Here is a 24409-nt window from a genome sequence, read left to right as displayed (position 1 = left end):
CCTACTTGAGCAGAAGTAAGTGGTAGGCAAAAACGGCTTGTTATTTCCAATGGAGCCAGGAGATATTTTAAAGAGAAAAGAAAGCAGCTTACTTCACTTACTTCTGCTCATTTCGGAATGCTGCCTTGGGAAAAAAAATCCTTAATTTTTGATGAAGTGAATGCCTTGTCACACTGAGGCTGGGTCTACAGGTAGTCCTTGCTTAACATCCATTTGTTTAATGACGGACTTAAGACGGTGCTGAAAAACCGACTTGCGGCCAGTCCTCACACTTACAACCATTTCAGCATCCCTGAAATCACAATTTAGGCACTTGACAATTGGTTTACATTTATGACTGTCACCGTGCCCAATGGTCACGTGATCACCATTTTCGACCTTCCCAGCTGGCTTCTGGCAAGCAAAATTAAATGGAGAACGTGATTTGCTTAACAACCATGTGGTTCGCTTAATGCCTGTGATGATTTGCTTAATGACCATCACAAAAAGCTTGTAAAATTGGGTCAGATTCACTCAATGACCGCTTTGCTCAGCAACTGAAATTTAGGACCAAATTGTGGTCATTAAGTGAGGACTATCTGTATAGGATTGATGAAGAAATTCTGCGAGGTGTGGAGGAAGCAGCCCCCTCTTAGTAACATTATTTTCAGGGAGCACAAAAGAATGAGTTTAAATGGGTGGAAATCTGACCGCGTACTGAATGCAAGAACCTAAAAGCAAGCCAGAACAACTTTCTTCTTCCTGGCTAAGCAGTTAATTTGCAGCAGCTTCTTGGGCTGGAAGATGTAAATTAAAAAAAAAAGTAAGGAAAAACAAATGTGTTTTCCACTGTAAAAATGGCCCTTTGTTTTGGCTTCGTGTTGCTAACCGAAGGGAAAAATAAAAGGTCGCCCTGTGTGTACTAGAAATGAACTTTCCCTGAATTAGCCAAGTCACATGCCATGAGGTTGCAAAACAGAATGCGTGGAGAACATGTGATCCCATGAAACAGATCCCCTGCTAGAGTATTTATCAAATAGCTGATAGCTGTGGTTATCTAAATTTGGATGCCCTTTTCACTCTCATAATCTGACCATTAATTGTCACCTGTGCTCAGGTGTTCCTGGATGAATAAATGATTTGGAACCTGGAGGTCAGGTTATATTTCTGTGCTGGCTATTAACGGGATAAATCAGGCCCTCCCACTACAAACGAGACAGAAGTTCCTTCTGGAGGCTGAGTGGGAGGAGGCATGTTCAGAACATGGAATGAGCAGATGTATCCAGTCCCACCTGTTTGCATCAGGAGTGGCAAAAACCTTCTCACTTGAGTGGAAGAAAGCAAAACTGGAGTAGTGAATTGTGACACTTTTAAAGCTTTGGTTGGTGAGCCTTTCACAGCCATCTGGCAAGTCTTCTCAGAGCTCTGGCCGGTGCATCACTTGCATCCTTGTCTGGAAGAGGACAGGCTGAGAAGGATCATTCATGCCCTTGTCATCTAGCAGCTGGACTGATGTACAGGTAGTCCTCGCTTAATTACCACAACTGGGACTGGAATTTCAGTTGCTAAGTGAAGCGGTCATTAAGTGAATCCGACCCGATTTTACCACTTTTGCGGCAGCCATTAAGGGAACCATGTGGTCATTAAGCAAATCACGAGCTTCCCCATTGATTTTGCTTGCCAGAAGCTGGGTGGGAAGGTTGAAAATGGTGTTCGGATGATCATGGGACGCTGTGATGGTCATAAATGTGAACCGGTTGCTAAGTGCCCAAATTGTGATCATGTGACTGTGAGGATGCAGCGATGGCCGTGTTAGGCCCAGCCATAAGTCATTTTTTCCAGTACCGATGTAAGTCCAAACCATCACTAAACGAATGAGGACTACCTGTAATTTGTTCTACACGGGGCTGCTCTTGAAGACTATCCTGATAGTGCAGCAGGTTTAAAATGCAGCAGCCTGCAAGCTTACTCAGCAATCACACTGCTGCCTGTTACAACACACAAAAATAATAGAACTGTTGAGTTGCCGGTACAATTCAAAGTGCTGGTCATTACCTATAAGGCCTCGCATGGCTTCGGAACACTATATAAGGTATCTAAGAGACTGCCTTTCCCAGATCTTTTCTGCCTATCTGATCTGGATGGCCAGAAAACAGCTGCTAAGCCTCCCCACCCATCAGGGGGTGAAATATTAAGGGGACTGGCTGTGGGCATTCTCTGTGGGGCCCCCATTCTCACGGGCTTCTGGAAGCTGGCAAAAACTTGGCTTGATCAATGTGGAATCACCAATACCAGCAATACCCGTTCATCATCGAGGTGCATTATACTGTGTTATAGATTTAATTACATGTTAGAATATCGTTCTTTGCCTTGTGAATTGAGGTGGTAAGTAAATCTAATAAATAAACTAACTTAGTTTGCTCCACTTCTTATTTAATCACCAACTTTTGTCCCATGCCAGTTTTGTGATCAAAACAGCAGAAAGAGAAGAAAGAGCAGGACTGTGACAGCTCAATCCCTAAGGGGGGGGGGCAGTTGTTGACTTTTAAAAAGTTCTTCCCCAATATCATAAGCTCTCAAGTAAAAAAAAGAGCTGCAGAACCCCTCTGCTTATGACCTGCCAGTTGTCTGTCGTCTAGAAGACCTTTTTAAATCCTGGGGAAGTTTTTGAAAATGTTCTTGCCTCCCCCTTTTTTCCGGGCATCAAGTCCACTCATTTCAGCTACAATGAAAACAGTCTCAGCTGCAGCTCCAACCTCTGAGTCACACCATCAACTTCCAACTCACCCTTTCAGCAAAAAAGATTTTCGTCCAACCCCTGCCCCCCGCCCCCCAAACAGAAGCCCCAAGGAGCTCTTTCACAGAGCTTGGTTCTACTCCAGATTTATCATTCTCATCGCATCTATCTGTAATGGGATGACCTAAAACAGTAAAAGGTGGGAAACATTTCAGCAAATGTACAAACTGCTGGTCTGAAGAAGTAAGGAACTCCTGTCCTGGCTAACCTGTGTGACGCTCCAGCAAGCCACAGATGAAAGGAAAAACATTCCATGTTGCAATGTGCAGATTAACCTAAGCGACTGACGGCCAAAAGATGCCACTAAAAGCAGATTGGACACATATATAGGAGAGGAGGAGAGATTGCTCTCTCACAGCTTGCCCCAGTTGCCATACCAAACCTACCCACTTAAAGGCACTCTGTCACTGAAGGGTAACTGCTGGGAAGCAACAGGAGATGCCCACTACTGACAGGTGCATCTTGCCTGCAAGCTTCCTGGAAAAAGGATGTGGAGCTAGACAGGACTGTTCGAGTCTTTCTGAATTAAAGAGAGAGAGAGAGAGAGAGAGAAAGGAAAGTGCCTTTGAAAAAAAGCTTACAGGCCAATTCAGATCTCACGCAAGGAACTACGTCCCATGGGAAATTTAGATCTGCTGCCAAAGTGGCAGCAAGGTGTTGAGGGCTCTCATCTAAAACCTGGCCCTCACGGGCATCAGCTACTCTTAGACACTGCCTTTTGCATTTGCCGGCCGCTCTGTCCTGCCTGGCTTTTAAGATTCTTTAAAGTTTTCTTTAATTAAATCCGTTTAACTGGAAGCTGGCAAGAAAAGGCAAGCGCCGGTGTCCAGCATCACATCTGTTTATAGCAGTGTTTCTCAACCTTGGCGACTTTAAGACATGTGGACTTCAACTCCCAGAATTTTGCACGTCTTAAAGTCGCCAAGGTTGAGAAAAACTGGTTTACAGGAAGGCCCTGGTCCACAACCCTGCCTGATAACCATTGATGAAAGAAATAGACATGGCATGGATTCTTTTGAAAGCCTCCTTCCTTGCCAACTTAAAAAGACAGAGAGGAAAGAAAGCTTCCTGGAGAGGTAGAGCATGGCGAGAAACAACCTCATCTGAGGAAGTCAGTGGCTGGCTGTGCCTCCTCTTGTCCTGTTAAGGCTGTGCAAAGCCTGTGAACAGGCCGTTAATGAAGCCCCCAATAAGGCAGGTGTGTCCTCCAGAACTGCCTAGCAGGACAGCTTTCCCCAGGTTCCCTTGGGGAAGCGAAGGCTCCCGGATTGCAGGGAAGGCAAATGAAGCCATGTGCACAGATGCACCCATGCGGAGACCGTCTGAGAACGCCTTGGAAGCAGCCCACCCTTCTCAGAAGACGTGGCTGCCTCAACACTTTGTATAACCAAACCTCTCTTTGGATGCTTGGCATAGCTTTATGAGAGCACCTGCAATGTACGCTCAAGTGCCAAATCCACTTAGACGCCAGGATTATCCCTGGTTCACAGCTACACTCCGCTGATGTCAGCCCTTCAAAGTAGGCCAGGTCAGGAAAGAGACAGAGCATGGATTTCAGGAACGCTACTTTACTACTGTAGGGTGTAACATAATTTTGAAAGTCTGCCAGAGTATCCGTCTGCTCTCTCTCATACCAAATAGAATCAAGGAGGGGTTATCTTGAGTCTTTCTCACCCCTTCTTCTTTCCCAGGACAAAGTTGCCATTTCCTTAATGGCTCTTGCATTCTTTCTTCAAGGTTAGCTCTGTACTTCTCTACAGCTGAGCATTCCCATATCTTAGGCGCACGGCTTCTGCAACAGTCTTAACCGTACTTTGCTAATTTGATCATCAGTTCAAAACACAGCTCAATATGTGGCACATTTTGCCACAGATGGTGCAGAAAGAAAGAAAAATCACACTGAGATGCTTTCATTCTCTCTTTTCTCCTCCACTGTATTTTTAACCTGGTTCCATCTCAAGGAGTTCAAGGTGATGAACAATCTGTCCTCAATGTCATTCTCAGAACAATTGTCTGATGTAAGTTAAACTGACAAGGAACACCTAGCAATGGTAAGTCTAAGTGAGGATTAGAACTTGGTCCGTGTACAGCGTTCTGTCCTCTGAGTGGACAATGGGTAGCCCTTTGGATGCTCTTGAACTGCAACTACCAGCATCCCTCACCAGCTGGAGGGACTAGTAACATCTGGAGGGCCAGAGACTACCCACCCATGGCTTTCAAGCACAACGGAAGAGCTGAAAGCTGGCTGAGGCGAAAAAAACTAGGACCAAATATAAATGGGTACAGATGCAACCTACTAGATTTTTTTTAAATATAAGGAAAAACTTCCTGATGATAACATCTATCCAACAGTGGGAAAGTCAGCTAATGTTCTGTGGGTTCTCCAGGGGGTTTTAAGAAGGGACACCTCTCAAAGGTGGTTTTCTTGCACTTTGCAGGGGGGTTGAACAAGATGTTCCAGGTGGCCCCTTCCAAATCTATTCCAGCTGATGCCCGCATATATGCAGGAACCAATGGGAAACCCACCTATTAAACCTCATTAAACTCTTAATGAATTAACAACCTGCTCCTGGCAACATGGCCCCCCTGTGAACAAGCCCTGGACAGAAACGAGAACCACAACACTGTGCAAGCGCATGTGCGTTGTGGATGGGCGTGAGCACACACATCTTGCCGGCTTCTCCAGTTCCAACTCTAATTGGGACAAAGGGGGAAAAACATCAAGAGGGTCACTTGCCAGCATCTTTAGCTGACAGGAAACAAGCAAGCAGGGTTTTAATGCTCATGTAAACAGGGCCAAGCAAAAACATGTTGTAACATCAGATAACGAGAGATTCCCCACGGGAAACACAAGTCATACGACACTTCTTCAGTAGCAGCCGAAACATTTTGTAGCCTTTTTATTATTATTTTTCTTGGAAGAATTCTCTCTACTCAGCTGGCCCTGTGGAGGATGCTCCCAAGAAAAGTTGAGCCTGGAAAAACGTTTCCAATTGCCATGCCTGTTTTGGCAGCTGCCGTTCCTTCTCCTAACAGCTGTTAAGCGGGAGCCTATGGTAACATCTGTGGTGGCTCTCTGTAAAGAGCACAAAAATAAATACATTTCCAACCACGCACAATGCGAGCATGACATCAGCATGGCCTCAGTGCAAGGAATGCAAAACGGATGCAAAGCACTTTAAGGAATTTGATCTGATCAATCTGCAAGTACCTGCATATGGAATCCAGCTGCGCACCAGCCGGGCATTTACTGCTTTGTTGTTCCTGGAATGGGTGCTATGAGCCGCATCAGGGGGTTGCCGATGGCATTCGTTCTATTTTAAAACAAGCCCAATGCAGCATTGCCGTGAGGCACTGTGGGAAATTAAAATGGCAGCCCTCGACGGCCCATGCTGTCTTCCATTGGCCTCTAGTGCTGCCATGGCCATTCGCTGGGAGTGGAAGGGAATCCTTTAAAGTGTGTTTGGACTATCCGTCGAACTGGGAGCAGGCACTACATTCATTCCCTAAACTTCACAGTCTTATCTAAACAGATTTAAGTACTTTCTGAAAGAAACAGGTTCATCCCACGAGATTTATTCTGTGGCCAAAAACTCCCAGTGGGAACAAAAAACAAAAGCAAAATCTGCTCCACAGACTATAGTTACTCTTTTATCCATTGGTTGCTCCCTATATGGAGCTCAGGAGAGTTCTGATTATAGTTAAATCTATGGGGTAAGAACTGATCTTATTTATTTATTTGCAGGACTTATATGGCCGCCTATCTCACATGAGGACTCTTGGCGGCTCACAACAATCCATAAAAACATGGCTGAAAACGAAGGTAGGCAGTCCTCGACTTATGACCAAAACTGGGCCCAGAATTTCCATCACTAAGTGATGAGGTTGTAAAGCGCTATGTGACATTGCATCGCTTAGTGACGGCAATCCCGGCAATCCCTGTTGCCATTGTTAAACGAATTCCACTGGTCATTAGCCGAGGACCCACCCCAATCCAAGCCATTCTGGGTATGGCCCATCTCAGCCCCGAGCCTTAGTTAGGTAAGGGACTGCCTCCAACTCCCCCCACCTTCCACTCTCCCCCCACATCTCTGCCCTTTTGGCTGCCCTGCACCCTGCCTTGTGGGGAAGCAAGTAGCCCCAGAACCCCACAGCCCTGGGGCTGCTTGCCATGCTGCGGCTCAGGGGCTCCTTGGTGTACTACAAGAAGCCCCCAGCAGTGTGGCAGAAAGGAGCTTTTTGGCACGAAGGGCCAGGCCAGGCTTGTCTCGTCAGCAGCAGGAGTGAGAAGACGGAAAAGGTCAGCTGGGGTGGTGGAATGCAGGGCTGCAGGGGTCTCAGAGTGCAGGGCGGCAAGGGCGACTGGGACTGGGCCGGGGCACCTGAGGCTTCCAGGGGCGGGTTCGTGCGGCGCTGCAGCTCAGGGGCTTTTTGCAGCCCCAGAGCTGAGGTGCGCCATGAAGCCCCTGAGCCGCAGTGCGGCAAGCAACCCCAAGGCCGCATGGTTCTGAGGCTGCTCGTTGCCCCACAAGGCAGGGTTCCTGGCGGCCAAAAGGCCAGAGATGGGGGGGAAATAGGCGGGTGGGGGAGTCGAAGCGCCCCTGTGGTCATAAGTGCAAGTGGGCTGACAAGCACCCGAATTTTGATCATGTGACCGCGGGGGTGCTGCAACAGCCGTACCTTTGTAAGTCCATTTTTCCAGCACTGTCATAACTTCAGTCACTGAACAAATGGTCATAAGAAGGACTACTTGTACCCTTCTTCCCAGGCACCAGACCAAACAGCCTCCCAGCTCAACCACCATCCTAGCCCCAGAAGGCTAAAGGGGTAGGGGTAGGGATCCCTCGGATCTCAGGGGAGAGGCTGTTCCAAAGGGCAGGGGCGGCCACTGAGAAGGTGTGCCTCTGAGGTCCCATCAGGTGGCAACAGTTAAGGGAGGGGACCTGGAGCGCACCCACCCGATCTAACCTAGTACGATGGGCAGATACCTTCAGGGAAAGGCGGTCCCACAAGTAACCTGGCCCTTGCCGTGGAGGTCTTTCAAGATGATAACCAGCATCTTGAATTGCACCTGGGAGGCAACCAGAAGCCAAGGCAGCTCACACAGCAGTACTGTTACTCAGGTGAACTGTGGGGCACCCCAAACTGCGCATGTCGATCCATTCTGGACCAGTTGTAGCTTCCAGATCGTCTTCAAGGGCAGCCCCATATAGAGCAGATTGCAGTAATCCAAACGGGAGGTGACTAAGGCATGGGTGACTGTGATTTGTGCTGATACTGTGATTTTCTGATTGGTCGAGTTAGGCAGCTAATCAATTCAAATAAACAAATATATAAATTCACACCCGGAGATTCAGTACCCACATAATATCCCATTCAGATTTTTCCAGATTTAAATTTTGGGGCACAGTCTCTCCATCCCCTTCCAAGGGTATGATTCTCACTCAGTCTGCGCAGTTCCAAAGACAATAGTGGCCAATGAAACAGCCATTTAATCTAAAGCAGTGTTTCTCAACCTTGGCAACTTGAAGATGTGTGGATTTCAACTCCCAGGATTCCCCAGCCAGCATTGCTGGCTGGGGAATCCTGGGAGTTGAAGTCCACACATCTTCAAGCTGCCAAGGTTGAGAAACACTGATCGAAAAGTCTCTCAGCCCAGTTTATCTCTGGGCTAGGTGAGTTTGTCGAACCTCAGGGACTAGCAATTTTTATGAGTTCTCCTAATTTAACCAAATTCTGTAGCAAATGCCTTTGAAATGATTCATTCCGGTCTTACCCACATGCAGGCTTCCAGCCTGACTTTGGACATGATGGTCCATAATGAAATTGATCCTTCGACTCCCTCTTTGTCCGGGCAGATAATCTGGTCTGGATAGGGTGGTTCAGGGAAATTCACAGAGTTGCACTCGTAAGCAGCAAGCGTCACAGATGCTATATGTGGGCCCTGCAGAGGGGAGAGGGAAGGAGGGCGGGGGGGGGGGCAGAATTTCAACAAACAGTGGGAATCCATTGAATTAGCAATAAACAAAGAAAGTTCCTCATATAACCCCATGCCTTAACCTAGGGTGCCCTCAGTGTTGGACTTCAATTCCCATAATACTCCAAAACAATTCACTGGAGCCCAGCCATGGTGCGGAACACGTTTCACCGCCTTCCATTAATTACAAGGCAGAATCCTGCTAACGTCTCTGGAGAACTATTTTTCAGAGGTTGTTCCTCCCCCCCTCTCCCCCCATGACTCAGAGGCTGTACTGGCAGCGCTGCGGGGCAGTGGGGGGAGGGCGGGGCAATTTGCCAAAGCTACCTTCCTTCCTTGGGAGATAGAGGAGGAGGAGTAAAAGAGAATAAAAGCAAAGAGAACCAAGGAGAGAGCATGACTGGTGACTCACCCTTCCATCCCTACCTTACATGAGAACTTTATTTTCACTTGTGCAATTTAATCCTGGGATGTTGATTCCCAAATGCCTGGCCAAGAGTCACCCATGAGGTCATAACAGCTTTGGGGACAAGGCTGGAACAAATCATTTGTTCCTCTAACTGAATATTCCAGACTTTGACCTGCAGCAATGTTCCAGGGTGGAAGCAAGGTTCTCCCAGTGACCTGCTACCTGATTTTCTCCAACTGGGCAGGCACAGATTGGATGGAGACCTCCTGATGGAGATCAGCTCCGCCATCACTCAGCCACTCCCCTCGAGCCTCCACATGAGATTGGTCCTTTTAGTTCCATATCATGTGAGGTTTCTCCTTCTGCATCCAGGTAACACTGGATTGAACCTGGAGCCTTTCTACGTTCAGTGCCTTATTTGAACCTGGCCGGATTTGATCCCTACATGGGATGGGGATAATCCAAAGCGAATCCTATCAGAAACTTTTATTACTGTACTTAGACCAGCAGAATTACCAAAGGCAAGCCCATATACCAGCTCTCCATGCAAACTGAACAGAAAAAAGGGAGTTGACGGACTACTTGTACAACTGTCAGCTTAAATGTGAAATCTGGAAAGCCCAGTTCTGCATAATGGGATGGGAAGGGCAATAGTTCTCCCTGGGAGTGGCTGGCGCCGTAGAGCCCTCCCTAATGAACAAAATCTTTTGCCACTTGGATTCTGTATCTATTTTATTTTCTATTTACTGGTGGGTTGTATTGCAATTTATGTGTTCTATGGTTTTAAGTAAAGGTAAAGGTTTCCCTTGACATTAAGTCCAGTCGTGCCCGACTCTAGGGGGCAGTGCTTATCTCCGTTTCAAAGCCGAAGAGCCGGCGTTTGTCCGTAGACACTTCCTCTGTGGTCATGTGGCCGGCATGACTAAACGGAACGCCGTTTTACTTGTCGATTTTATTGTAAACTGCCCAGAGGCCCCCTTTCTGGGGGAGATGGGCGGTGATAGAAATGTGAAAAACAAACCAACAAACCAACACATAAATAATTTTGCCCCCTGAACAGCAGACTCCTACGCCATGCAATTCTGGCTTCTCAAGACTCCATCATTTCAAAAATAGGTTGCCAGATGGCTTGATAGGAGACAAGTGGTAGCTGCTGATCAAACAGATGAAACCACAAGAAGGCTGGATAGGTATGGAGTTCTGGTTTTATTTCGTTCCATATTTACTTTGCTTCTGGTGTGAGCCGTTCAGGCATCCATCCAACAAACACTTCAGCATTCATAAGGTGTCTGGTCCAAGATCAACCTAATAGATTTCATGGCTGAAGACTGATTTAAATCCAGACTCTCCAGTCCAAAGAATTCAAACTGAAAGCCCCTTGGTCCTTGTTTCCTTCCTAACTTCCTGCTCTGTGAAACGGATCTGCTTATGTCTTTCTCCACACCGTATACGTGTGTATGTGCATTTTTAAATTGTAGACTGCCCAGACTCATTGGGAGTTGGGTGGCTTATAAATTGTACGTATGTATTATAAATCAATTAATACTAAACTCAATGCTGAGAAGGGATTTGATCTAAGATTTCCCAAATTCAATTCAATTCTTCAGCTGTCAACTGCTATGCATTTAAACAACAGTCCACAATTTTGGGCAGGCACTAGCTAAGCTAAATCAAAAGTGTCTTTGTCGTTGTCGTCGTCATCATACGTCCTGCATCAATACCTTTAACACCATCAAACAACAACATCTGCCTATCCCAGGTTCTTGGGAAGGACTCAATAGGTGGACAAAGATGCCAACAATAATTTATTAAATTTATATACTGCCTGACTCCCAGTGACTCTGGGCAGTTTACAATTGTTAAAACATTTAAAAGAAAGAACAGTACAAAAAACACAACAGCATAAAACAAAAGAACGTTGGCAAAGAAAACAAATCCGGAGGGGAGCAGGAAGGGAAGAGCATCGGTCATCCTTTCCAAAGGCCTGGGTGAAGAGGCAGGTCTATAAGGCCCTTCGAAATACCAGTAGGGTGGGAGCTGTTTGAAGTTTGGCAGGGGAACACCTCATCACCACCACCACCTCCTGTCCCACCCTCCCAGGCACCAATGCTTGATGCAGCAACATCCCATCTTCTCCAGCCCAACCTTTTTCTCTGGAGCAGGAAAGGCCACTGAGTGGGATGTCAGGGCTGGTAGCCAGATCCCTCCAGAAGTTATGGGATTCTACAAGAAGCTACCGTAAGGCTGGCTCAACTTGCCTAACAGCAGAGCTGCTCTTGCCATGACAGACATGCCAAACTGGATTCCTGAGCTGAGTTTCTATATATTAGCCTTCCCACTCTGGCAGATCTGCAGATTTGTGGATTTTCCAATCCCAGAATTATCAACAACAGCTGGACTGGCTGGAGAATTCTGGAAGCTGAAGCCCACGCATCTGAAGACACCCAGTTGAGGAGGGACTGGCATCCAAAGACTGGATCTAGCAGTCTTTCTCAACCTTGGCTGCTTGAAGACGTGTGGACTTCAATTCCCAGAATTCCCCTTGCTGGCTAGGGAATTCTGGGAGTTGAAGTCCACACATCTTCAAGCGGCCGAGGTTGAGAAACACCGAAACACCGATCTAGCAAGTGCAGCTATGTCAAGTTTTAAAGTCAATTTCCTGGTGAAATTAGTAGCAAAAAAAGTGAAAGAGGAGGGGTTTGATCTGGATTTTAAAAGAGGAAGGGAGAGGTTGCGCAAGGTTCAAGGACACTCTGATCTAAAGTACAAGGGTGAAAGGATTAAGATCTCAGTGACTCATTATAATTTAAATATTTATATCCCACCTCTTCTCCACGGAGCTCTAGGTGACTCATAATAATTAAACACCCTGCTTTGAAGGACAAATATGGACTGGAGAGCAATCGCCCTTTCCCACAGCCCCCTGGGCAGGCTGCCTGGGATTCTGAAAGTAGCAAGCAACCACTAAGTTTATTAGCTGTTGACACCATGATCCTCTGTGAATTTAAAATCCCCTCAATTAATGGCTATCACCACCTTTGACAGCAGCCAATGGCACTGTGTCAAGAAGTTCTTATCAATTCTGAATCCTCTCTCACTTTAACGGATGACCACCAGTTCTAACATTTTGAGAGAGAAAAAATCAATTCACATTTCTCCCTGCCGTCAATAATTTTACATACCCCTATCAGGCTTCCCTTGTTCATCTTTGCTCCAAGCTAAAGAGCCCCAGATGTCCTTGTGGGTGAGCCTCGCTGCCTCTCCCCACATTCTTTTGGTGTTTCTTCAGTTTTAGTGCTTTTTTTCAGCTCTACAATAACCTCATGTGATGGTCAGAAGTCCCCAAAGTCCCCAAGTGTAGTCTAATCACAGATTAAAATGCTGCATTTGAATCGAGTCGCTGGGAGTGGGGAGGCATATAAATTTAAGGGAGTCGGGCAGCAAATAAATTAAATAAATTATGGTTGATCGCACAGTCAGCCAAATGTTTAGACAGGGCTTGGCATTTTTATTATTTTATTTTATTTTTATCCCACCTTTATTATTTTTATAAATAACTCAGGGCAGGGAACATACCAAATACTCCTTTCTCCTCCTGTTTTCCCCACCACAACAACCCTGTGAGGTGGGTTGGGCTGAGAGAGAGGGACTGGCCCAGGGTCACCCAGCCGGCTTTCGTGCCTAAGGCGGGACTAGAACTCTCCTACCACGCCTGATTGGCTCTTGGGCTGAGAGAGAGGGACTGGCCCAGGGTCACCCAGCCGGCTTTCGTGCCTAAGGCAGGACTAGAACTCTCCTACCACGCCTGATTGGCTCTTGGGCTGAGAGAGAGGGACTGGCCCAGGGTCACCCAGCCGGCTTTTGTGCCTAAGGCGGGACTAGAACTCTCCTACCACGCCTGATTGGCTCTTGGGCTGAGAGAGAGGGACTGGCCCAGGGTCACCCAGCCGGCTTTCGTGCCTAAGGCGGGACTAGAACTCTCCTACCACGCCTGATTGGCTCTTGGGCTGAGAGAGAGGGACTGGCCCAAGGTCACCCAGTCAGCTTTCATGCCTAAGGTGGGACTAGAACTCACAGCCTCCTGGTTTCTAGCCCAGCACCTTAACCACTAGACCAGACTGACTCTCTCATTTTTATCCACCTATCGAGTCCTTCTCAAGGACCTGGGATAGGCAGATGTTGTTGTTTAATAATATTAAAGGTATATGATTATGATTATTTTGATGTTCTAAGCCAGTGTTTCTCAACCTTGGTAGCTTTAAGATGTGTAGACTTCAACTCCCAGAATTCCCCAGCCAGCATGGAATTCTGGGAGTTGAAGTCCACACATCTTTTAAGTTGTCAAGGTCAAGAAACACTGCTCTAAGTGATCATGAGTGCTCACAAAAGTAGAAAGATGGGGTATTAATCTGAAAAATGACACAAAAGTAAGCTAAACTGAAATGGCATTGAAGAGCTGTTTTATTTTCAATTCTCTATAAACTGCTTGAGAGTCTTTGTTAAATAATGCTTCCCAACCACCAGAGCCCCTGCAAAAGGTGGCAAAAGATGTGTGACCCTTTGAATTATTTGAAAATAACAGGTAAAATCTCCTTTGAACTAAGCTTGACTCCTGCTGACCTCATGGGCATATCTCTGTTGCTTTTTTGGCAACAGTATAGAAGTGGTTTGCCATAGCCTTCTTCTGATATGCTTTTTCAACTTTCTAGTCTACCCTCTAATTGTCATACTTCAGACATGTTATGCGAAGACTTCATTCTCCAGAGAAGTCCGTAATGTTGGGGAACATGGAAGGGAGGAGGAGAAGAGGATGACCAGCAGCCAGGTGGAGGGACTCAGTTACAGCAGTGATGGGTGCACTGTTGGAAGACCCGAAGGACCAGGTTGGGGGAAGACCATTAAAACCTATGTGTTCACTAAGAGTCAACACCAACTTGATGGCATATAATCAATCAAGTCTACCCTATTGCACTTGTGTCACCTGGTGGTCTCCCATTCCAATCCTAACCAAGTTCAACCTTACCTGTTTTTTCAAGATCTGTTAAGGTTGGTAAGGTGCTGCCACCTACTGGGGAGTTTAAAAATACACCTGGGCAAAAATGCATCTCTCAATCCATCCAACACAAACAAAGAAGTAAACAGAACTTTAGTAACAAGTCGAGAGATTGTCAAAGTAGTTTATAAATTTGATGGCCAATTTTAATCATTTCAGGGGCCAACCAAAGTTCTCTTTTTTATTGAGAAATTGCTCCATAGGCTTCTCTCAGGAACATCACCAGGGGAAAAAATGGAAAAAGGAAGAAATCTAATTTGGCCTTCCAGAGAACACCTGAAGACTGGTGTCATCATCCTCATCCCCCTAAAATATAAGCCCTTCTATAATGGGGGGAGGGGGTAGTCTGATGTCCTGGAATCCACCAAAGCCACATTGCAAGAGGGAAAAAAAAAAAAAAGAATGTTAAAGGAGTGCTTATAAAAAGAAGCATTCAGATTTGGACAGGCAAGGAACCCAATGTCCACAGCCTTCCCACTTACTGACCAAGCTCCTCCAGAGCCAAACTGGACTATATATTGTGGCTTGGAAGAAGCCTTAAGGATTAACCGCACCCATTTCTCTTGCGAGCCGTCTCTTATGAAGCCTGTAGTATGTCCTTGCTAGGAAGAAGGAGCCAAAATGTTCCAGGCTACCAAGTGGACAGTCTTCCCTTTTATAAACCACAAAGAGTCGCTACTTTCTGTTCAGACAGAAGGCTCAAATTAATATACGATCCCAGCATGCTCCACGATTGGTAGCCATATCTTCCCGACTGTATAAAATGGGGAACCACAGTTATTGATGACTCTGGCATGTCGCTGAGCTGAAAAGGAGGGGGAAAAAAAGGGGGGGGATCTGTGAGTTCAGGGGAAAGGCTTCTCCAAAGGAAGCTGTAAGGCCATGCTATTTCAGGTGAGTCTGTCCCCCAACTGGGATGGTGATGCGCTCCCTGCTTCCTTGTCATGTGCATTTGGCCAGAGAAGAGATGTCCTCTTCAAGTAATCACAGTTCCTTCAGACTGCTAAATAAAGCACCTCCTGCACTCATGGCCCAAAGCCATAATGTGGTTTGTCACTGCTAAACCAGAGTTTATCTCTGATTTTAAGGAAACCTTGTGCCCCAGGTTGAGAGGAAGGGGAAGGCTGTGAGCATGCTTTCATCCCAAAACACAGCTTGTTATTCTTAAGTAGCTTTTGATATGTTTAGAGACCCTTGCAGGGCAAGACCAAAGTCTGTTAAACTCCACATTCATACAGGAAGAAAAGTAATGTATCCCTTTTGTACATTTTTTAAAAACTGGTATTAAGAGGCTTCCTTCCTCTGTACTGAAGATTTATAAAGCTCTCCTTCAGATTCTCCTTCTCCAGTCTGGGACTGGCATGCAATTCTTCCCAGAATTTCTCGGTGTCTGGAGGGAGCCACTTTGGGGAATTTTCCAGTATACCAACATCTAATTCTTCAAGTGCAGATCTATAAGTACCCATGAGCTGCGTATTAACAGGCAAACATCAGCAGGCTCGAGGAAAAACACTGAGCTTTGCAGAAGGTTAATCAAAGTTTAAGAAAAAAGAATTTAAGGGGAGGGGGAATAAACAAGGGCTGAGATTGCTCAATGGACATGGCTGACTGCAGCCAGGGAAATGAAACAGAGCATCCAGGAAGAGGGCTGGATCCTTCTATGTACTGTAGCAGCATTTTGTTAGTGAGGCACTTTGTTCATCCTGCGTAGATGATGACGATAATGGTGATGATGGTGATGATGATGGTGATATATTAAATTTATATGCCGCCCGACTCCCAACGACTCTGGGATTAATTCTGGTTTGAGGGAGTATGAAGAGAGAGATTTAGGATAATGAACACCCTGAAGACAGTGGAAATCTTGCTCAGACTTATCCTCTTTCAGATGTTGTCCAAATCCCGTAGAAGCAGCCCATCTTTACCATGGGTTGCTGTCGTACACGACACGTGTACTGTTCATGTACAGAAGCTGTCCTCAGAATCTGTGGAAGATCACACTAACAAATACCTCAGACAAATGCACACGAATTCGTGGAGGTACGGTTACAGAGACCACAAGTTTGTTTTTTAAACAAAGGAAGGTCAAATTTGGCACACCCCGCAATCATATACAGCTTCTACGCACTCAGGCGTTACACACACACGTACCAACCAACCAACCAACCAACCAACCTCCTCTGATCAGGAACTGAAAGGGGGCTGGTGATAAGCAGTCAGTTTAATTTCCTCATGGTGGCCAAGTGTGTAACTTCAGGGCAAAAGCTGACAAGAAAGGATAGGCTGTAGTGATAGTGAGGGAGGGAGGGAGGGAGCTCTTAGGAATCTTGCTAGCAACACCTTTGATGACTTGGAAGCAAAAATTTTGGTTGCCCCACATTTGATGGAACACCCTCAGGAGTCTAGGTTAGGATGGAATTTGACTTGTTGGCAACCTGGCTGGGTGGAGGGTTCATTAGGTCATCAAAAGGACCCAAGTTAATCATTGAAAGTTAAAGTTTTCTCCTTTGGATTTCTTTCTCCTCATTTCTGCAGCCCAATTTTCATAGAGGTAAGATGGGAACGTATCTTTACAGGGGGGGGGGTTGGTTGAGAAGAACTATGCATAAATGTATGGAGTGTGCTTTATTTTTAAAAGCTGCAAGAGTTTTAGGAGATTAATATTAAAGCCTTCCATAAGATACTTTGTCCCAATAGAGTGTTACAGGAGCAGTGTTAAATCTCTAGCCAAATATTAGGTGCTATCAAGTTGGTGTCAACTCTTAGAGACCAAACAGATTTTCTCCAGGAAGATCTGTCCCCATCCTGGTCCTTCAGATCTTCCAGCAGTGTACCCACTGCTACTATAATTGAGTGCATCTAGCTAAATATACTGGGTCTATATCCTTCAAAAACTAAGGACTAATTAGCAGAAGGGTTGTCACCGAAACACTAATAGGTGAGAAAAGCGACGTTCGCATGAGACAAAGCACGACAATGGCTTCAAGCAGGACCTTTCTGATGTCACAAAAGGGTAGCAAATTGACTGTGATTCATTACTGCTCTATATTAGTGTCACGCAAAGGAGGACAGAGGCTGGCACAGTTTTCTGCTCTGGGTGCCAGAACAGCCCAACCAGCCTTAGACAGCGTGCATACAGAATTTGGGAGGGTGTGATGGCGCCATGTGTTGCCCTGCCTGAGGCAGAACAATGTCTCAGACTAGCCTTGTACATTAATTACTCATAAATATAAAACCAATGAAAGCCAGCAGAACTCTGGCCAGGTGTGGTGCCAATTAAGTGCACATCTATCTGTTGTCAAGGCCAATTTTCATGCTGGTGAAAAACACCAATATGAATTCCTCCTATAATTGAGAACAAGTTATGACTGCATTATGACTGTTTGTTCCGCAAAGGCGTTACTCAGTTGAGTCTCAGGTGCGTTCTCTGTGTTCAAGATCACCTTCAACTAAGCTGCTCAGGCTGCTAAAGACATCCAGGGGAACAATCTCTGCACATGCTCTTGGAACTCTGCTCACACCTACTTCTTTCCTTCCAGTACCTTTGAAGGGGATGCACACCTACAACTAGAAGCAGGACAGTCGAGACTTGTTCTCATTATGTCCATGTGCACTCAAAAGGTCTAAGCCCCTGACGTTTCAATTCTCTGGCATTTATTCAGTCAAATCCAAGCATACTCCAGGATCCCCTTCAGTCCAAGCGAAGGTTAAAAAGATTTGTCACCTTGTCTCCAAAAAAAAAAAAAAATCACTGGTAATCTCTTTTTCACTCTACAGGCAAGATTATGAAAGTCAATAGTATCAGCTACTTAAAAAAACTTGAGACCCACCAACTCAAATGTAAAGGCTAAGACTCTCTTGGATTTCCTGTCCTGGAAATGTGAAGCTTTCCTTTAGTAATGCAGGATGTTTAAGTCTTCGGTTTAAGTCTCAGGGATAGGGAAATGTGTCACTCCACGTCTGGTGAAGTGAAACAAGAGCTATTTTCTCATGGGAAATGGCCTCGCTCACCTCACCACAAAAGACAACTCAGCCTCCACTCTATTCAGCCGTTCTTAAAATCTCCCTGAGACTTGATGACACCATCTTTTATATTTAGGCTAAGAAAGAAGTCAACCCAAAGGACCCTGCAGTTAAGATACAATCTGGAACAGGACTGGTCAAATTCAGTCCTGTGGCTCCCTAGACTTCATTCCAGTTCCCTCTCTCTCCAGCTGGAATCCTTCCACTGTTACTCAAAACGGAAGGTCCCCATGAAATCATTTCCTTCCAAATAAATGTTTGGAATTCAGAAAGGGAACCATTTTGGATGTCCCCAGGGTTCAGAAATAAAGCATTAAAGTTAAAAGTACTATTGTATAGAACAGGGTTTCTCAACCAGGGTTCTGTGGCACCCTCGGGTTCCACGAGAGGTCACTGGGGTTCCCTGGGAGATCACGATTTATTTAAAACATTACTTCCAATTCGGGCAACTTCACATTAAAGAGGTAAGTTTCATTCTTTATTCTTAGATTAAGAACACTGTTAATGCATCTATAGAGGCCTACCCATGAAACAAATATAATAATTTTGTAACTTCCGGCCTGTATTTGAGCCTGAATGTGCAGGGGGTCCCTGAGGCCTGAAAAATATTTCAAGGGTTCCTCCAGGGTCAAAAGGCTGAGAAAGGCTGGTACAGAATCTGATTCTGTTTGTCCTAAAAAAGGTTTGGGGGTGGGGTAGCTCCTGCCCCCCACGATAAGTCTTCAAAGGAATTTTATTTCTGAAAAGGTAGAATTTTAAGAGCAGCTTTTGCTAAAGCGTCGCAAAGCGGAGAGCAGCCTCCTGTTTAAAAAGGAAGCTCCACATTGAATCAAATCTTTTTAGCACATTCACAGTTTATTTGATTCAGAGCAGATGCCAAATCTGCACCTCTCCTTGGAAGCCGGGTCCTCACAGGGCAAAGTAGCCAGACTATTAGCATCTCTGAGAACAGGGACCCTACAAGCACGGTCACCATCACAGACTGGACAGAAGTGATTTTTCAAGCTCCCCTTGCCAGTCAAGTGTTCCGGGAAGCTATGAGTTCATTATGAATAGAATAAAGTCCAAAGAAAGGAAGTGGCTGAAAAATCACGAAGGAAGCCCATGAGACAGATGGAAGTCACAAAACAATTTCTCTGTCTCTCTCTCACACACACAAACAAAAGATGGTGGGGAGGAACTAGGCACAGTTTCAAGACTTTTAAATCACTTTCTGGATCTTCTCTCTAACCCCAGGGTGTTCATCCTCTCTCTCAATCTCTCTACTGCCACTAATTTGACCCGGATTAAATGCCAGGGGCAAAAACTTCAGATTAGCCCGAGCCATTTTTGCAAGACAGACGTGCACGAGCTTCAGCGGAGAATAACATTTGAAAAGTGTTGCATGGGAGGACTACGCCAAAGGAGATGTTGGGCAGATAAGAGCGCAGTGGAAGAACACACAATCAGCATGCAGGAAATAATCAGATTAAGTCCCAGCGGAGTCAGATGCCACCTTAGTTTTTTTTAAGATAATTTGGACTAGCAGAGCTGGGAGATACCTTGGCAAGTGACAGGGAGCCAGAGGTCAGCTGCAGTCTGGTGATAGGAGATATTATGAGTCATCACAATCAATGATAAACTCAGCCGTATAATATTGTAGAACTTAATACATGAAATTCCACTTCAAAGTTTTAAACCAGTGTTTCTCAATCTTGGCCACATGAAGAGGTGTGGACTTCAATCCCAGAATTCCCCAGCCAGTGTGCTGGCTGGGGAATTCTGGGAATTGAAGTCCATACCCCTTCATGTGGCCAAGGTTGGGAAACACTGGTTTAAACAGTTTTAATTTAAAGCACAAAAAGATATAAACCAATGTACCATATGTCTCTCTATACCAGTTACTAGAGAAGAGCAATCTGCATTCAGGTCCTGCAGGAAACAAGCTAATGTACTGGATTAAATATGCTACAGACCTAATTCAGCAGGGCTTTTACTATGTCTGATTAATAACCACACATTTTAAGACTGTTGGAAACACACTTTTTAAATATTTTTTAAAACATTTTACATAGTAAGATGCAATCCACACCCATCTCAAACAGGAGCTTTGCAATTGCGAGAGTTAGGTCTCACACTGAGAGGAACGATGGTTTTATCAGAGATGCAGACTAGCCCTTGCTTCACAAAAGAGGCTAGCTTCTAGCCTCCATTTAGAAGAACAGGGAGGAAACAAACAAGAATTCTGCCACCCTAAATTGCCTATATATAGATATCTCATTTGAACACAAGGTACTTGCTGGAATTCTTGGGCTATTACCTTATTTTTCCTTCTAATTAGTCTGCTACTAGACAGAGCATCTGATATTAGTCAGAGCTTTCACATTCTTGTCCCTTGGATTAACTGCTTCAAGTCTAGAACGCCAAATCTGAACCCACTGCCTTGAAAGAGATGTTGATCGCACCCCCGTATCCATTCTGGTCTGTGTTTTTACTGTGTGTTTTATATATCACAGTGCTGGGAGTGCATACTGCCATACACTCTTGAACAAGGCACAAGGGCCACGCATCACCACCCAAAACTAAGCAGGGTATTCTCATCAATAACTTTCCAGCCAGCAGCACATCCTTTATGACCTTCAGTTTCCCTTCTTCAGAATTAGAAGAAGAAATCTAATTTCTGAGAAAGAAAGAGGAGGAAGCCCAGAAACAGTTCAGCAACCAGCTGGAATCAGGCTAACGTGCCATTTGAAAGTGCTCGATTTTTTCCCCCAAGATTTCTATTCAAAGCCACACTTTCTTTGGGGTAACCAGCTGGAGGATTGAATGCCTAGGGCACTGCAGAGATTGGAATTTAGACCCCAAGCTAAGAATGGCAACCCTCTTCTCTCCCTTTCTGCTTATCCCTTTTCCTCTTTCCCACCCCTTCCAGACCCACCCAGGAAGCTGGGGAAAGGAACAGATCATTCTCGCTGGAGATCTGAACTGACGGCCTATATGGCAAGTCTGTGAAACTGAGCACTCCATGCAGCCCCACAGCTGAAAGCCCCCCTCCCCTGGCTTCAATAGATACGCAGACCGCAACAAATCCATTTGCCGAGTGTCAATAGGCAAAACTCTTGAGTCCTAAGCAATAGTAACAGCAAGCTGTAGAACTGTGACAATTATAGCATCACAATAGCATATGAAGGGAGTCAGACACAGACAAAGGAGGAAATGCCTGGAACAGCCCTGCCAGATGATCTGGAGGTTGCGGCTGGTGCAAAACACAATCGCCCAGTGCGGAGACTAAACAGAATCACGTAATACCAGCCCTTCAAGTTCTCGACTGGAGCCATTAGACCCAACTGCAGATACATCAAGTCTATAAAGCCCCAAACTTAGAACCCAGAGCCTCAAAACGAACAAAAACCAGCTGTGCAGTTCAGTTGTGCAGGCCACCTTCAGGGGCTGTCTGGATGGCCAGGCAGTAGCCAGAGGCAGGGCCTTCTCAGAGGCAGCACCCTATTCTTCTCTCAAAAGACCTGTCTTACTTTCCATGTCCAGGACTGGCTTTCAGAAAGTAATTGATTTATAAATATTTGTATGCTACCTACTCACTTTCAACAGCTGATTACTTGTTACCCCAGGCTTTTGTAGGGCACTAATTCCCTACCCCATCTAATCTGGCAGAGGGGGCATGCTGATTACAATGTCACCTGGCAGGATTCAGGAAGGGTGCTTTTTCTGTTCTTATTGTATTAGCTGTCCAGAGTCACTGTATGTGACATGGACGGCCACATAAACCAGATACATACAGTACGTATGTATTCCAATTTCACAAAGATGCTGGTGTATGCTTTAAGCCAGTTATTCCAAAAACGAAAATCCTTTGCACATGCCCCAAATTGTTGTTATCCTGAGTTAATTTTTAGAAATACAAACAGTCCCACTCAGGGGAAGCTATTTATTAGGTAGCTTATGAATTATGGATGCATGCAGCGATTGTCCCATTTAATATAGAAACCAAAACAGGACTCTGGTAAGTTGTATTATTTCCCTCTGCAATTAAAGGAAGGTGTCTCAGTACTTGTTCAGCCTGAGGTAGCAGAATTTCAGAAAATACAACATCAGTTTGGCAGCACCTCAAGGTTCTTCTGGCATAGCAGTCACACACGTTTAACGTTCCAGACTGAATTTGTTACGGGGCATTTTTCCTGTCCTATGATCTTATTCCCACCTGCAAACCATGCCAGCCTGAATGGTTTTGAAGCCGGCTGGCACCACAAAGAAACTCTGTGGTCACATCAACTGCGCATTCCCACAAGGATGGAACTTACACCAGGGTACAGCTGCATATCACAAAGAAATAAACAGGGCGGGGGGGGGGGAGATCCCTTGGAAAACCAGTCTTGAGGACAAGTGTAAAACCTCCAGGGTTTTTGGCCCAATAAATTATACAGGTGGTCCTCAACTTATGACCACAATTGGGACTGGAACTTCCATTGTTAAATGAGGCGGTTGTTAATTGAGACACACCCGATTTTATGAACTTTTTTGCTGCAGTTGTTAAGCAAATCACAGCGGTCGTTAAGTGAATCCGGCTGCCCCTACTGACTTTGTTTGTTGGAAGCCAGTGGGGAAGGTTGCAAATGGCGATCACGTGACCCCAGAATGCTGCAATTGTTGTAAGCGTGAGCTGGCTGCCAAGCGCCCAGATTTTGATTACGTGACTGCAGGGACGCTGCAATGGTCATAAGTGCGAGGACCGGTTCCAAGCCACTTTTCCAGAGCCGTCGTAACTTTGAACGGTCGCTAAACGAATGGTCATAAGTCAAGGACCACCTGTATCAGTAGACCCTCCCCTGAATGGTTTTTGGAGGAGGCATGGACCCGTGCAACAAAGCAAAACAGATGAAGGCTGTCACTCTGGGAAGACTTCCTTCAGTGGGGTCGTGAAGATCATAAATGCTGCCAAGTGAGATTTGACTCAACCACTGCAGCGACAGGGGTTTTCCATCATCCTAAAAAGGAAGCCACCGGTCTTGTTTCACTTCTAGCTTCAGTCTGGTCTCTGAACTTTTATTCCTTGATCTTCGCTGGAACTACAGCCATGCCCTTAGAAGAGGAGCGTACGCCTACAGAAGGTAGCCCAAGCTTTCCAGTGCTGAAGGGCATTTCCACAATAAAGTTCAGAGGCAGTGAGTTCTCCACGCCTGAACCAAAAGTCTCAGAGGAGAGACTGGCCAGCCCTGAACAAGACAACCACTCCATCTAGTGCCTGTTAAAAACATCTAAGAGCAACGTTTTGTTAGAAAGCTGTGCGTGCCAAACTCATCTTGGGGAACCGCAAATTTTTCCTTCCAAGTCCTGTCACGTCCACAGCAACACCAAGTGGTGGATCACAGCAACCTCCTTCCATGCAGCATTAAAGCGCGGAGACAGTTCAAATCAAACCAAACTTTTGTGATGGCCGTAAGGTCAGCAGTTGGAAGAAAAACGAAAGAAGTAAAAATGAAAATATATAAAGCTAACTTTTTTTTAAAAATGAAATTAGTACCTATGGAGGTGGTTGACGGGCCAGGCATACATTTTACTGAACGAGCAAGCTCATCTTGCTTGACAGAAATACTTACTTTATCTTTCAGCCCATTTTGTGTAACTGAAGGACGACACGTTGCCTACGAGGTTTCATCTGTTTTTAACCGATACACTTCTGGGAGCGAATGGTGACATTCCAAAAGCAACCGCAACATTCAGTTCCAACGAGGAAAAACTATTTTGCAGATAACCGAAGTGCAAAAAGGAGGAGGCCGACTCTGTGGTCTGGCCCCCACGCTGCACCAAGCCGTAAAGTCATTTGCATGCTTTGGGCTGAGTGCGCTGCAAGAACCCACCCACTGTGACTTATTTTACCCTAGAACTCGAGGGATCGTTAACCAGGTGCAAAACAATGTTTCAGGAAGCTGGAAACAGAATCATGGAAGAAGGTGCTCCTGGGCGTAGACTCAGCCCGGGAATTGGTTCTCAGGAAGGCTCAAACCAACTTCCTCTTGTTTGGCCTCCCGGGTTCTTTGGTCTTACAGCCCATTATAAGATGAAGAAACTGATAGTGTATTTTTTTTATACTTTTCAGTGGCAAAACATCTTGCCACTTGGCCTACTTTTACTCCATCCTGGCCTTAAGGAATATTTCATTAAATTAAGCAGCCC

General features: G+C 45.6%; 1 protein-coding gene across 3 annotated transcripts in view; it reads right to left on the bottom strand.

The window, feature by feature from the left end:
* Nucleotides 1-24409, bottom strand: part of VMP1 (vacuole membrane protein 1) — a 173036-nt gene that overhangs the window by 117734 nt on the left and 30893 nt on the right. For all 3 annotated transcript variants that reach the window (XM_063296458.1, XM_063296445.1, XM_063296452.1), the window contains exon 6: nucleotides 8553-8720. In XM_063296458.1, coding sequence (XP_063152528.1) covers nucleotides 8553-8720 — 168 coding nt within the window. The remainder of the gene's footprint in view (nucleotides 1-8552; nucleotides 8721-24409) is intronic.

This window comes from Candoia aspera, chromosome 1 (genome assembly GCF_035149785.1).
Source record: "Candoia aspera isolate rCanAsp1 chromosome 1, rCanAsp1.hap2, whole genome shotgun sequence".
NCBI classification, from domain to species: Eukaryota; Metazoa; Chordata; class Lepidosauria; order Squamata; family Boidae; genus Candoia; species Candoia aspera.
The sequence above is the reverse complement of the archived record's forward strand: the minus strand, read 5'-3'. Positions and strand labels throughout refer to the sequence as shown.